We start from the raw sequence: 16,490 nt of genomic DNA, 5'->3' as shown, positions 1-16,490 counted from the left end.
AAAAAACAGACAACCCCATCAAAAAGTGGGCAAAGGATATGAACAGATATTTCTCAGAAGAAGACATTTATGCAGCCAACAGACACATGAAAAAATGCTCATCATCACTGGTCATGAAAACCACAATGAGATACCGTCTCATGCCAGGTAGAATGGTGATCATTAAAAAGTCAGGAAACAACAGATGCTGGAGAGGATGTGGAGAAACAGGAATGCTTTTACACTGTTGGTGGGAGTGTACATAAGTTCAACCATTGTGGAAGACAGTGTGGCGATTCCTCAAGGATCTAGAACTAGAATACCATTTGACCCAGCAATCCCATTACAGGGTATACACCCAAAGGATTTTAAATCATTCTACTATAAAGACATATACACACGTATGTTTATTGCACTATTTACAATAGCAAAGTCTTTGAACCAACCCAAATGCCCATCAATGATAGACTTGATTAAGAAAATGTGGCACATATACACCATGGAATACTATGCAGTCATAAAAAAGGATGAGTTCCTGTCCTTTGCAGGGACATAGATAAAGATAGAAACCATCTTTCTTAGCAAACTATCACAAGGACAGAAAACCAAACACCGCATGTTCTCACTCATAGGTGGGAACTGAACAATGAGAACGCATGAACACGGGAGGGGGGAACATCACACTGCCGCCTATCAGGGGTGGGGGTCTAGAGGAGGGATAGCATTAGGAGAGATACCTAATGTAAACAACGAGTTGATGGGTGCAGCAAGTCAACATGGCACATGTATACCTATGTCACAAACCTGCACGTTGTGCACATGTACCCTAGAACTTAAATTATAATTAAAAAAATAAATAAAAAATATTTTTTAAATGCTGAGAAGGGAATAGGGAAGCAAGAATGAAGAGGAATTTGTTAACAGACAAAAATATAGTTTGACAGAAGGAATAAGCTCTAATATTCCATAGTACAGAAGCACAATTATGGTTTACAATAACATCATATAATTTCAAATAGCTAGAAGAGAATTGTCATGTTCCCAAAACAAGGAAAAGAAAAAATGAGGTGATGGATATCCCAATTACCCTGATTTGATCACTACACATTATGTACATGTATCAAAATATAACATGTACCCAAAAAATAAAATACATACAAGTATTATACAATAATAAATATAAAAATACAAATATGTCCCAAAACAAAAGAAAATATTTTATATATATATGCACAACAGAATACTACATCGCCTTTAAAAGAGATGGAACTTCTTTCCGTTGTGACAACATGAATGAAACTGGAGAACAATATGCCAAGTGAAATAAGCCAGGCACAGAAAAATACCATATGACCTCAGTTATATGTGGAATCTGAAAAAGTGGATCTCATAGAAACAGAGTGTAGAAAGGTGGTTACCAGAGGTGGGGGGTATGGGGAGAGATGGAGAAAGGAAAGATACTGATCAAAGGGTACAAAATCTCAGACTGGTGGAACAACTTTTGATGATCTATTGCACTGCATGATGAGGTGGTACATATATTAATTAACTTGATTGGCTCTTTACACAATGTATAGATTAAGTCTCATAAATATACATAATTTGTCAATTAAAAATAAAATTTAAAGAAATGTATTGAACAAACATTTCACCAAAGAAAACACATAAGTTAGCACATGAAAAGATTTTCAACATCATTATTTATTAGGAAAAAACAAATTAAAACCACAATAAGATACCGTTTCATACTTTCTACAATGACTGTTCAAAATAAGATAGACAATAACAAATGTTGGTGAGAATATAGGGAAGTTGCAATTCTCATAAATTGCTGCTGGGAATGTAAAATGATACAGTCACTTTGGAAAACAATTGGTCACTTTCTCAAAAAGTTAAACCTAAAACTGTTATATGAACCAGCAATTTCACAAAAGATAAATGAAAATATATGTCAACATAAATACTTGGGCACACATGCTCATAGCAGCATTATTCATAATAGCCCCAACCTGGAAACAACCTAAATGTCCATCATTTGCTTAATGGATAGATAAAATGTGATATTCAGCAACAAAAAGGAATAAAGTATTGACACATGCTACATCATGGATGAACCTCTAATACACTATTGTAAGTGAAGAAAGCCACTGAGAGATCTGATATTATAGAATTTATATTATATTAAATATCTAAAAATTGCAAATTTATAGAGACAGAATGTAAACCGGTGGTTGTTTTGAGCCAGGTAGGGAGTAGGCATTAACTAATACGAGCTTGAAGGATCTTACTAGGGAGATGAAAATATTCTAAAACTGAGGCTTGGTGATGGTGGCATCACTCAGTACAGTTACACATAATCATTGAATTGTATACTTGAAATGGATGTGTTTTTTTGTGATAGGTTAAATATATCTCAATAAAGTCATTTTAAAAAAGAAAAAAAGGCAGCCTTCTCTGTTACCTGATAAATTAGTTGAAGGAGAATTCCCAAGGCTATGTTTTGGAGTAATCAGACAACTGGATGCATAAAAGTGCTATTAATGTGGCAGGTACCTGAATATCCTCCCTGGTATGCAGGTGTCTTATCAGGAAACACAAGTGACTAGTAATCAGTAGTAACATCCAGTTACTACTCCCCAGCTACCATTCATAAGTCATCAATACAGTAGAGAAGTTTGGTGTTTGGCGAGATGTCCAGATGGTCAAAATCTCTTCAGACAATATTATGACAGGAGAAATAACATTCTACTGGGATAAGATCATGCACGTACAGTAACGTCATTTCAAAGTGAGTTCAAATTACTAATGACTGTTTTCCCTGATAAGAATTGAGAACACGTTTGTCAGATTGATGGCTACATAATTACTAGAACCTGTATCAGTGAATTCTAGTAAATATACTATATTCAGCCCAGTCGTTGCATTTGGACCTACCAATTGGTTATATTTACCTCACTCCATTGTATTTTGTCATAATTTTTTAAATTTTTCTTTTCTTTCCTTCCTTCATTCCCCCCTTTCTCTAACCTCTATTTTTTCTTCTTTCTTGCTTGGTTGCTTGCTTTCCTTTTTGCGATATCAGACTGGTAAACTAAAGCTTTCTAAAATGATAACAATCTGCCTTTCTATCTGGGATGTCACATTGCTTCTAATTAGCCTTATTGTTGTAGGTGTTGCAGTTTCAGGGACTTCCGCTTGGTGTTTTCTATTTTAATACTCATATTCTATATGCCAAGGAACCAATCTGAAAATTCTGTCAGCTACTTAGTATATTCATTCTAATTATGCATCTGGAGCCAGGAAAATGACACAAATAGACCCACTGGAAAGGATTTACTCTAACAGGAACCATAATGGGATTTTTGTTTCCCAGATATGAGTACTGTCTCATACTCTAGACCTCAAATATCTGAATATTTCCCTTTATTCACTGTTTGCTTACATTATTAAATGAGCATAATTAATTCTGGGAAATGATTGGGGGAATGGTTTTTGTATATACATACTGTAGTGTGGAGCTCTTCTTCAAATGGACCTGGCCTCTTCTTGAATTGATGGGTGCTAGATCTGATTACTCACTCATTTTTAGAAACTGGGTGATAGATTGTTTTTATTCCATTATGGTGGCTTTACCAACATTTTGCTTACCACTTCTTGATTTCCTTTTTCCTCCTTGGGATATGTAAGTCAAGCAATACTTCTATTGGCTGCCTACAGCTCTTGCTCCATCTAGTTATCATAACAGACACCTGCAGGTCAAGATCTAAGCTTTTTGTTACAGACTTGTTGCACACTGTCAAAATTATTATAATTGCCTCTGATGGCTAATGACTGCTACCCATCCTCTTATATTCTAGGTTCATATTGTTGTGACTGACAATAAGGAGTCCATTCTTTAAGCTTTAGTGAAAGACCCTCTAGACCTCCCTTGTAACCTTGTCAGTTGGTCGGTGCACTAGTATTATAAGCTAAATACATTTGATTTTTCCAAGCTTACTTAGACTTTTGAGCCTTTCATTTAAGATATGCCAAGGCAGTTCCAGCATTTCCACCTTGGACAGAATGGATCATCCCACACTCTGCCCCTAAGCATTGTTCCAGCCTCCAACATTCATTCATTCTTCCAGTGCATATTAGCCAGTTCATGAAGTTCTGTTGGTTATTTCTCTTTTATTTGAGAGTAGGGTTAGTATTTCCCCAGTCTCATATTATGTACCTATACTCTAGTTATTTACCTAGAAGCAGTGAGGATAGATGGGACTGATCTTAAGATGAATGTGTATTATTTTGCAATGCATATACGTTAGTTAGAGCCTTCAGCTTTTTTTCCAGGGAAAGTAAAAGTGCTACTTTCCAGTAAGAAGGAGGAAGCCACTTCTGCTGGCCCGACATGTTCAAAGGAGGATATTCTTATATCAGATATTAGATTCTAATATTTCTCTTATTAGACCTTAGCATAAAAGAGTTTCTAGAGTTGTGAATTCAGCTTTCTCTGTAACTTCACTATTCTCACAATTAGTATCTGTCCTGATTTATAGCACTGGCTGCCCCTAGACTCTAGACAACAGAGATCGCTTTGTGTACTGTCATGGGGTCATCTATTTTTTTATACTGTGGCCTGAGTTGATAGTTGACTGACTTGAGCCTGTTACTTTCTTCTGTAAGCACTTCGATGCCAACTAGAAATAGCCAGTCAATTCCTTATTTTTATAAAGTAGCATTGTCCTGCTCTCAAATTCTAGGTCTCTAACCCAACTTAAATCATCGCAAGTGAGAGTCTGGTAGTTGTGATATACAGTGTGCCAGAGATTCTCATGATCTTACTTACCATCAACAATGAGGGACTGTTGCATTGGGCTTGTGAGCAATTTAATTTCAAAATCTCATTCTGAGAATCTGTTCTGTAGAAGCAGGTCTAGTATTAATCCAGAAGTCTACCTTGTATTCATCCAGAAGTCTCTGAGATCAAGATTGGAGTACAAATACTTTTACTGGCCAAAAGTGATCCTAAGAAAATCTGGTAGTTTTCTGGTAGAGTGAGGAAATGGGAGAAGGGAGAAGAGAACCAATAAACAGCACATTACCAAACAATTTGCCCCTGTAGGCAATTGAAGGAATCCTTCTTCTGGCATTCTCAATATTCCTTACTCTGCTTAATTTCTTCCTTAGTGCTTATCACAGATAACTCATTTATTTGTATTTACGTATTTGTGTTTTCTGCTAGATTGTAAGCATCAAAAGGAAAGTAATTCTTATCTGTGTTATTCATTGATGCAACCTAAGGATTTATACTGTATGTGTTGTTAGCTGTCTTCTTTTTTTGGCCTTAACGAAACACCATGAATCCTTCTTCATATATTAAAATGTTCGTTGAAAACATATTTTTTCATGTGTTATTATCTTCTATCACACAGATATACTTTAATTGATTTTAATTATTCTGGCAAATTTAAATTGCTTAATAATTCTTGATCTATAAATCAGTAAATTGCTGAATAATTCTTGGTCTATAAATCAGTAATTTGCTTAATAATTCTTGATCTATAAATCAGTAAATTGCTGAATAATTCTTGGTCTATAAATCAGTAATTTGCTTAATAATTCTTGATCTATTAATCAGTGATGTTATTATGGACATACTTTAACAAAGAAATGACTAGGTCAAGATCTACTAGCATTTTTTAGTGGGTCTGGTCTATGTTTCCAAAGTGTCTATCAAAAAGTTGTCCCAAATCTACAGTGTGGGCCTGCCAGCTAGAGACCCAGGAGACCTGATGACACAGGTGAAGGTCTGAGGCAGTCTGATGGTCTGATGCGGAATTCTCCCTTCCCTTGAAAGTTTGATCCTTTCGTTCTATGCAGGCCTTCAACTTACTGGATGAGCTCCACCCGCATTACGGAGAGCAGTCCACTTTACTCAAGTCTCATCATTTTAAATGTTAATGTTACCCAAAAATGCCCTCTATGTTGAATCATAAATAAATCCACCACATTTAGTAAATCTTTCCTTATCTCCAAATCCAGTATTCACTTAATCTGTTTGTCAAAAACTTCTCTGTAATTCTTTATTTTACACAATATATCTGTACCACATAATGACTGCATTTCAGAAACAAATCACACTGAAACTAATAGACTGCTTCTGCAGACTTCCTTTAGTAATCGTTATCTGTGTGTTTAAAAGACAGAAACAGAACTTAGATTTTGCAACTCATTTTAAGTGAAACACAATTATCTAATGCCAATGTGCCACTTGAGACTTTTTACTATACTCAGATGCTGTCTTGGTAGTCAAATGTCTTATACATTTAGTAGAACCTACATACCTAACATGGAAGTAAATGTCATGTGAATAGTTGTAAATGTCATGTGAATAGCTGTAAATGTGATGATCATTTATCAGAATGTTTTGAAATATTTGTCTTCAGCATGGACCCATTAGTAGAAGAATCCTGCATTAACCTTGAATTATTTGGGGAAGTAAGTAGGCTATCAATAATAAATGATGAACAAAGTAACCTACACACCTGGAGATTTCATCATGCCTGACCATACAAATCTAGAGAAGGCAAATATTTTGGCACATGTAAATCTGATTCTCCTTGTATGAGTAAATCTTTTTCAAAGTGTAATGCTTGATCAAAGTTATATAATGTGCAGAGTTGGCAAATTTTCAGCATATTTTTAGAGTGTAACTTGTTAATTTGATTACTTAAAGATAAATTTGTCATTTTATACTTGGTTAACTGGATAATGGTATATATAATTCTGCTTGAATTACTAAAATAAATGCAGCTATATATACTAATATAAGTCCAGCTTATATAATCTGGCAGATCTGTAATTATTTTTCTTTTGTCACCTGGAGAAATGAACATGATTCATTACTGCAAATTTCCATCCCCAGATGATTTATTCCCCAGCCTTTGTTATGGTCATTGGTCACAAATGGCCCATAGTTAAAGCATTCTTAATTGGTGGGAGACAGGGTATATTTATATCTTAACTCTAAGGAAGACTCAAATCTGAAGTTCTCTAACTTTAAGATAATGCTTTTCCTGAATTATTTTTAAGGGGAAGAAGAAAGATGATTAAATCATCTCTGGGATAAAATATGTGTGTTTTCAATAGCTCCATTCAAGTATAGTAGATGTAAAATATAAATTGGGTGAGCTGCAGTGTCAGCACTGAGCATCTTAACTCCAGGTTAGTAAAGAACTTTTGTAATAAATATGAACACGCATGAGATATAAGTTGAATAGAGACTAATTATTATATTATCTTATATATTAAATCATTGGATTACATCATAATAACTTGCAAGTTAAAATTAATGCTTTTCATTATTAGTTGGATTTATGTTTTAATTTAAAAATACCATTGGTTTGTATACAAAATCAATGTCATTTTTTCTGATTACAAACTTAATGTTTTATTTGCTTTTAGATGATTTACACATCATAAAGAGTTCTCAGAAATTAGAACTATAATTGAGACTATTTATTACATTTCTTTTAATATCCATTTTAAAAGCATTATTGAAGTATAATTTATATATCATAAAGTTCACTCATTTTTACATGTACAATTCAATGGTTTTTAGTGTATTTACAGAGTTGTACAACCATCACCAGTATCTAACTGTAGAACATCTTTGATTCAATAGCAAATTGAGTTCCTTTATGTTTGTTTCCCGAGTTTTCCATTTGATTATTTCAACTTTCTGTTCACTTAATCTTCATAAAACAATATGTTAAATACAATTATGTTTTAGATTTACAAGTGAAATTTTTCAGGGGCATAAAAAGGAAAAGAATATCAAAAAAGTGTAGCTCTATGACCTGTGATGTGTGTGCTAGAATGGGTATCAGAAGAATCTAAGTAAACTTCCTAAGAATGCTTACTTTGTGATTATGTCCCTTGTGCCCACTGGGGATTTTGGCTTCAGATTTGAAATTTCAGACTAAAGATGGGTAGCATCTAATTGTCAAAAAAAGTGTTGCAATTAAATGATTTAATGTAATGCTTTTATAAAAATTCAAGGAGAACCAAAGGAATTTTGAATTTTCGTTATCTTGACAACAGACTGGTTGAGATGGGTGCTATTTGAGTGGACTAAAGAAGATATGGTAATCATTAACCCCTTTAGATTCTAAAAATCTATTACTCCATCAAATTCTCACTGTTAGGCTATTTCACAACTAGAATAAGTTACCTTATTTCCCTGAAGCCTTACAAGACTTTTCTTTTATATATGGTATATTCTTCAGTTTTATAAAAGAGCAACGTTAAAAAGCTCATAAGAAGGAGAGTCCTGCATCTTTTTTGTAATTTCTCATGAAGGATTCTATGTGATACCCCTTATAAAAAGGTTTATACAGTATTTTCTTCTCAGGGAGAAGAGTGAGACTCCAGTTTATTGCTCATAAAAAATAACTAATAGTGGAACCTATGAATTCTGTTCCATTTCATCTGCAAACTCAGAGCTACATTTTAAAATAACGTGATGAACTTATTAGTCAATCATGTGTAATGGTGAAAACCCCCCAAAAAATATTTCATAGGTTTTATGCTCTGATCCTTGTTGAGAGGTCTTGGAAATATCTTTTTCATTGAAAGTCATCCTAACTACATTTTTATATGCATTAATCATCCTCCCTTTATCCTCCAACCCTCCCCACTACCCTTCCCATTGTCTAGTAACCATTTTTATACTCTCTATATCCATCAGTTTATTTTGGTTAGCTTCCACATAATAATTTAAAGTATTTTTTAAAAGAAAGTCATTCTAAATCATCTCAGAGAAAGTTTATAAATAATAAATCTATCTATAAATCAATTAGATCACTGGTTTTTTTATCCCAAATGCAATTAATTTAAAAATGATAAGAGCAAAAATAAAAATCTGTGGGGTGAGGAAACTAAATAAAACCTAGGTTAAGTGATTTATTTCTTCTTGTATTGATTGGTTTTTATACCAAATAAAGTGAGATGAAAAAAATGTGTTAATGTCTTATAGATACAGTCTGAATGAATGAGTGTGTAAGTGAGTAAATGAATAAGGAAGAAGATAGCTTGACTACTGCCAGGAGAGGTCCTGGGACTGAGATTTTCAAAATTACAAAGGAAGTATTATGGACATAACCAAGTTTGTAAAATAATTTTAAAATAATTGAGCAAACATTTCGAATAGGTGATTTTATAGTGGTTGGAAAAAAAAAAAAGAAATATTTCAAGCAGATTTAAGATGGGAGAAATCTCAACATTATGGCTCTATAGGAAGCAATTTCTTGAGCTGAAATTTAACTGGAGAATAAGATATGAATGCCCTGAACCAGATCTGCTTTTTCACTCATTTGATCAAAAGCACAACACATTTTACCATAAATATTTTTATTCATTTTTGAGAAAAAAATCATAACACATTAAAAGCATGATTATAAAGAAATATGTTAATAATATAATACTGTATGTCTCTGTTAGACTGATAAGTATCAGTCTACACTCTTCTCTCTTCCTCCTTCTACCTTTTATCTCTTGTTTGCTGGTTATGGCCCATATTTCCAGCATATGAAATATTCTATAAGTCTGTAAGTAAATCATCTCAGATTTGTGCTATCTGCAAACTTGCAAATTATGTCATATCCAGATTGTTGATGAAGGGCAAGGAAGAGGAAAGAGTCCTGTGGCCTGCAATTATAGGCTGTCCTCCCTGATAGCATAGATTAACACTTTAGATTAGAACTTTATGAAACGGAGCTATTATTTAGATCAAATTTTCCTCAAAGATATCATGTGAGAATATGAGAAAAGCCATTCTACAACTCACATATAACACAAGAAATGGGACTTTTATAACATTACTAAGCAACATACATAACTTGGGTACACGATTTGGGAGCTCGTCTGTATTTATACATCATCCCCCGCCCATAGTTGTTATATCCAAAACATGCGTTTTAGCTTAAAGTAATTTTTCTCCTTTAAATTTTGTCATTGAGGAACAAAATTTGCTTCTCTTGGATTCAGGAGAAAGACATGTTAATCATATTTAGATACATAGATACATCTACCTATCAACATGCCTTTGCTAGGTTTTGTTTTGTGTTTGTGTGTGTAAATGAGAGAGAGGAAGAGGAAGAGACGCTTAATAATGTACATTCAGTTGCCCATGTTTTACGTGTTGACATTATTTTTAAGAGAAGCTTTAATTTCAATATTTAGTGCTTAAGAATAATTAATCACCCACTGGGCAGTGATATCAACACAGATGGTGAGAAGATGGTACCCCTGAAAAAATCTTCATCTTCTCAGTCCTCTTAAGGAATTTTGGTTCACCTACTGCACTTGATTGATCCATGTTTTTATATGGACAAAGGCCATGGAAAGAAGGGGAAAAAAATGTTCCTACAACTCTCACCTATGCAGAAGTCTTCCAGAATGTCTAATTGCCCCTCAGGAATCACTGAAGTTTGAAAAAGGCAAATATACATGCTTGGTAGTATATAACAGTCTATATTTTAGAGTATCTCTTGCAAGTTAAAAATTATACAGAGATAACACTCAGTTGATCACTTTCATGTGCCAGGCAATTGACAGGCACTTTTGCTTACTTCTTTTCTTCCTTCCTCTCCCTCTCTCTTTCTTTCTAATTGACAAATAAAAACTATATACTTTTATAATGTACAACATGATGTTTTCATATATGTAAACATTATGGAATGGCTAAATCACATACTTATTTTCTGTGATGAGAATGCAAAATCTATTCTCTCAGTGATTTTCAAGTGTATAATATATTGCTATTATCCATAATCACAATGATGAGATCACTTGAATTTTTCCTTATGTCTAATTGAAACTTTGTTCTTTGACGAATTTATCCCTCACCCTCCTCCTTCCCAGCCTCTGGTAACCACCATTTTACTTTCTTTTTTATATTCCACATATTAAGTGACATCTTTTGATATTTGTCTTTCTGTGCCTGGTTTATTTCACTTAACACAATGTCCTTGAGGTGTTGTTGCAAATGACAGGATTTTTTTCTTTATTTAGATTACAAACAAAGTCTGAAACTTGAGGCAATGCACATGCAGAACTATTCCTTGGTGTCAGAATTTGTGTTGCATGGACTCTGCACTTCACGACATCTTCAAAATTTTTTCTTTATATTTTTCGTCGGGATCTATGTGGCCATTATGCTGGGTAACCTTCTCATTTTGGTCACTGTAATTTCTGATCCCCGCCTGCATTCCTCCCCTATGTACTTCCTGCTGGGGAACCTATCTTTCCTGGACATGTGGTTGGCTTCATTTGCCACTCCCAAGATGATCAGGGATTTCCTTAGTGATCGAAAACTCATCTCCTTTGGAGGATGTATGGCTCAAATCTTCTTCTTGCACTTTACTGGTGGGGCTGAGATGGTGCTCCTGGTTTCCATGGCCTATGACAGATATGTAGCCATATGCAAACCCTTGCATTACATGACTTTGATGAGTTGGCAGACTTGCATCAGGCTGGTGCTGGCTTCATGGGTCACTGGATTTGTGCACTCCATCAGTCAAGTGGCTTTCACTGTAAATTTACCTTACTGTGGCCCCAATGAGGTAAACAACTTCTTCTGTGACCTCCCTCTGGTGATCAAACTTGCCTGCATGGACACCTATGTCTTGGGTATAATTATGATCTCAGACAGTGGGTTGCTTTCCTTGAGCTGTTTTCTGCTCCTCCTGATCTCCTACACTGTGATCCTCCTCACTGTCAGACAGCGTGCTGCCGGTAGCGCATCCAAAGCACTCTCCACTTGCTCTGCACATATGGTAGTGATGCTGTTCTTTGGCCCTTGCATTTTTGTTTATGTGTGGCCTTTCAGTAGGTTTTCTGTGGACAAGTTGCTGTCTGTGTTTTATACCATTTTTACTCCACTCCTGAACCCCATTATCTACACACTGAGAAATGAGGAGATGAAAGCAGCTATGAAGAAACTGCAAAACCGACTCGTGACTTTTCAATGAATTCCAGCCTTCCATAGTGTTACATGTTTCTACTCATACAGGGGATATAATTTCTTAAATATAATTCTGCTCAAAGATTTCGTTCTGACACTACATTGATATAATTTGTAATGTGTTATATTACAGGGAAAGAGTTGATTTCAATAAAAAACATATCATTTTATTTTATATTACACATTTGTAAATATAATGTATTACATATATACATAATGTATGTATCTATATAACAAATATATACATGTATTTTTATATATTTTTGTATATATATACAAAGCTTAAAATATATATACATACATACATGTATATATGCAATATAAAATGATATGTCATTTATTCAGAGAAGTTATATATATTACTATATATTCAGAGAAATGATATATACATCATTTATTCAGAGAAACAGTTGATTTCAACAAAAATATATCATTTTATTTTATATTACAAATATATACTTACATGTATGTATGTATATATGTATTTTACATATACAGAAATGTATGTATTTTATTACAAATATATACATGCATGCATGTATATATGTAATATATCTATCTATGTATGTATATATTAGTAAAATAAGATAAAATGATATATATATATATCTGTGAAAATATATCTGTGAAAACACATACACACGTATGTACATATATCTTCAACTCCACACATATATTTTGGAATGAACTCTGCATTTTCTGAAACCAGATTTATCTTACCAGTTTATTCTGCCCCAAAAGTTAATACGAAAAGGCATTTTTATTTCCTAATCATAGCTCAATACTGCAAAGTGCATTATTCAAAACACGAGACATTAGGCACAGGGAGGCAAATCTGGGATTAAATAATGCCCAGCGAATATTTGTCCTAATTTTGGAAGCTCGAAAGGAGAAAAAAGACAGCACCATTTCAAGATCCTATTGATTTTAAAAATATACTTTTCCTAGTAAATGTGTATTATACTGAACACTTTTATTTAAAAAATGAATACATTCCAGTGATTTTCATCACAGAAATTCATTTTAACATTGAAAAATCCATATTTTACAGCTAAATATTTTATAATGTAAACATAAACAATAGTGTTACATTTAATGTGTATTCAATTATTAAATTAACACATTTTCACCCAAAGCAGATTTTCAATAAACACTGCATCTCTTTCTGATTTGATTCTGTCTCCTGGGGAGTCATTTATTAGGAAGTGTATGTTTGAATGCCACAGATGCAGATGTTGTGCTGAATTTGTACATGTCCATGGATCTTAAGAAGACAATTATAAACAAGGGTTAAATTTCATTTTTACTAAATTAACGTGCAGGGAACTCAAGCAATTTTCTCCTGGGTTGACTGTGAGATATCAAACCAAAGGAGAAAATTGGGTAATGATTGAGTTACTTAAGCAATTGAATGGAACTTCCAGTGACTTTGGATATTGTATTCAATCCAGGAAGGCGTGCTTCTGGGTACTTACAACTTGCCCTATAATTGCAATCCAAACATATGCATAAATATAAAAGAACACAGAAGGAAAACAATTTCTGCCTTAAGATAAAGTCCCCTTGCCTATTATAATACTCTTATTTTATAGACTTCGAACATAGTCAAGTTTTATAATCAATTACACCTATATATGTGAACATTAACAAAAGCTTAAAGAGAAATCAAGATCTGCCTTAAAGTAATTTTCTTTGTTGTTATTGATGTAATGCTGATCACTGACTTGCTGCAGACTTTGGACGTAATTTTTTAATCAAAATATAATAAATACTATCTGTATATTCATTTATTCAATTATTATATGCTTTTCAAGTACCTACAACATTTCAGATTCCAGGCAATGGTCTAGGAGTGAAGATAGAGTATTTAAGAACATACATTACCAGACACTTGGATCTTTTCAATTAGTGAAATAAAGACAAGTATACAGACAATCACAAAATATGAGGCAAAATGAAAACTATGATAGAAATAAACAGGATATCCTCTGAAGGCCCATCAAAGAGAAACCTAATCCAATCCTGATTTTTAGGAAGACTTTATTCCTTCAACTTTTCTCTGATTTTCTAGGATTCTTTCTTATTAAATTATATATATATAATTATATATTTAAAATATATTTATATATAATATAGAGTGTGTATATGCTTTATGCACTATAAATACATACGATATATGTATATATGATGTGTGTATGTGTATATAAATGTGTATATATAGTCGGTGTGTGTGTGTGTTTAGCATAGGAATAGTCATGTAGTAAATGCCCAAATATATATGAGATCCCATGAGGTGTTTCTGAGTTCTCAGAACTATCCAATGGCTCATGCTCCATTCCTAATCTCTGCTCAACTCTCCACATTGCTTTGTCCAGATCCATAAAGATAAACGTGGATCATTGCACTCTCTAGGCGCAGACATTCCTGGGGTTTATCTAGTAGTTTGGACTGAGTAAACATGGCTGTTAATAGCTTAGTGAAACTTGAGAGAAATCACCAGTTTTTGTTTTTCATAAATAATGTGCATTTGCAGAGAACTTGTCACCGTCAGTTCATAAGAAGCCACAGATTTCAAATTAGAGGAAGCTTCCTGAATTGTGAGGAAGCATTTACAAAACTCATGTTCTGATTTTAAAATGAGGTAAGTTAAATACATATTACAGTGAATGTTTTAAAGTGCAAATAATATGGTTTCATAATTGGCCAGCTGAATTTGAACTTTAGGAACCAATCCCAGAAATCTGTTTTTTACTATAAATTGCCTCAGGTGGTTCTCATTCACTGTTATGACAGTGAATAATTGCTGATGTTATCTGCAGGAGTAAATGCTATTAAGGAATGGTTGGAAGGGTTTTCTTAACGTATAAGTCTCTATTCATGGAGCAGGATGCATTTTCATAATTAAGTATCCTAGAAATACATCATTAGGATATACTAATTTTTAAAAAACACAACCTCCTAAAATACATTATTGATGGTTATAAGACCAGGTCAATGATAAGTTTCTGTGAAATTGAAGGAATCTTAAATATCCCTCCATGTCTCTAACTGCAATCATTAAGATATCTGCTGCTTCCTCTCCTAATTCTCTTTTATATATTCATGCTTTTCTTCAACATGAATATTAAAGCAGTGTTAAAATCAAATTATTTTGTCTGAAGACTTTTATTAATGTAAGTCATTTTAAATGCTAAATTTTCATAAAAGAACTTCAAATTTAAGGATTTTCTTTTTTCTTTTTTTTCTTTTCTTTTTTTTTTTTTTGAGGCAGAGTCTTGCTCTGTCACCCAGGTTGGAGTGTAGTGGCATGATCTTGGATCCCTGCAAGCTCCACCTCCCAGGTTCATGCCATTCTCCTGCCTCAGCCTCCCAAGTAGCTGGGACTACAGGCGCCCACCACCACGCCTGGCTAATATTTTGTATTTTTAGTAGAAGGGGGTTTCACCGTGTTGGCCAGGATGGTCTCAATCTCCTGATCTCGTGATCCGCCCTCCTCGGTCTCCCAAAGTACTGGGATTACAAGTGTGAGCTACCGCGCCCGGCCTGAGGGTTTTCATATGAAGTAAAATGTCTTTCCTATAAACGGGCAAACTGTTTTTTTCACTTAATTTCTTCCTATTTGAACTCAGATGCAGTTTGAAGAGAATGAAGTCAGAAAGACTTTTAAGAAAATGTATCCCCAAACATTGGCTTTTGTGGCTATTGACCTGTGGATCATGCTCAGGGTAGTGACTAACTTCTGCAACTCTAAGATTTCATTTAAGCAGCCTTTTCTCCCCAGTATCCAATATCTAGAATCTGATATTCTATCTAGGAATAATGGTATGCCTGCATTATATTTTGCAACATTTGGTGGCTCTGTGTGTAAAATAAAAAGCTTTTAAAAGTCAATTGTATTTCTATACACTGGAAATGCAAAAATGAAATGTAACCAAAAGAAGAGCGCTAAAACAATGATATATGGAACAATATCAAAAAACAATAATAATATCAGCATTTAGTAGTATAAATTTTCGTCTCAGTATTCCTTTTGTCCTCTGAATTTTGTTATATTTTTGTTTTAATTCAGTTTAATGTATTTTTTATTTCATTTCAATTTTGTTTCTATGACCATGTCTTATTTATAAATGATTTGGTTTGTTTCCAAGTGTTTGGAGATTGTCTCATCTTTCTATTCTTACTTTATAGTCTGAATGAATCACAGCTAGAGAACATCTTCCATATGATTTCAATTATTTTACATTTTTTTAGTTTGTTTTCAAAGCTATATACTTTTATTTTGATGGCTTCTGGCAAATGTCATACAATTTTAATATTGTTTTTTACTTTTATTTTAAGTTCGGGGGTCCATGTGCAGGTTTGTTACACAAGTAAACTTGTGTCAAAGGGGTTTGTTGTATAGATTATTTCATCACACAGGTATTAATCCTAGTACCCATTAGTTATTTTTCCTGATCCCCTCACTCTTCCTACCCTTCATCCTCCAATAAGCCCCAATGTCTGT

At 33.7% G+C, this 16,490-nt stretch overlaps 1 protein-coding gene across 1 annotated transcript; it reads left to right on the top strand.

Annotated features, from left to right (window-relative positions):
* The first annotated feature begins 11,063 nt into the window (after positions 1-11,063).
* On the top strand, positions 11,064-11,993 carry LOC105527456 (olfactory receptor 4K14). The gene has a single exon (XM_011963785.1). The coding sequence runs from the start codon at positions 11,064-11,066 to the stop codon at positions 11,991-11,993; it is 930 nt and encodes a 309-aa protein (XP_011819175.1).
* The last annotated feature ends 4,497 nt before the right edge of the window (positions 11,994-16,490 follow it).

Source organism: Colobus angolensis, unplaced genomic scaffold (assembly GCF_000951035.1).
Source record: "Colobus angolensis palliatus isolate OR3802 unplaced genomic scaffold, Cang.pa_1.0 Scaffold625, whole genome shotgun sequence".
NCBI lineage: Eukaryota > Metazoa > Chordata > Mammalia > Primates > Cercopithecidae > Colobus > Colobus angolensis.
Note: the sequence above shows the minus strand (reverse complement) of the source record. Positions and strands in the feature narration are given on the sequence as shown.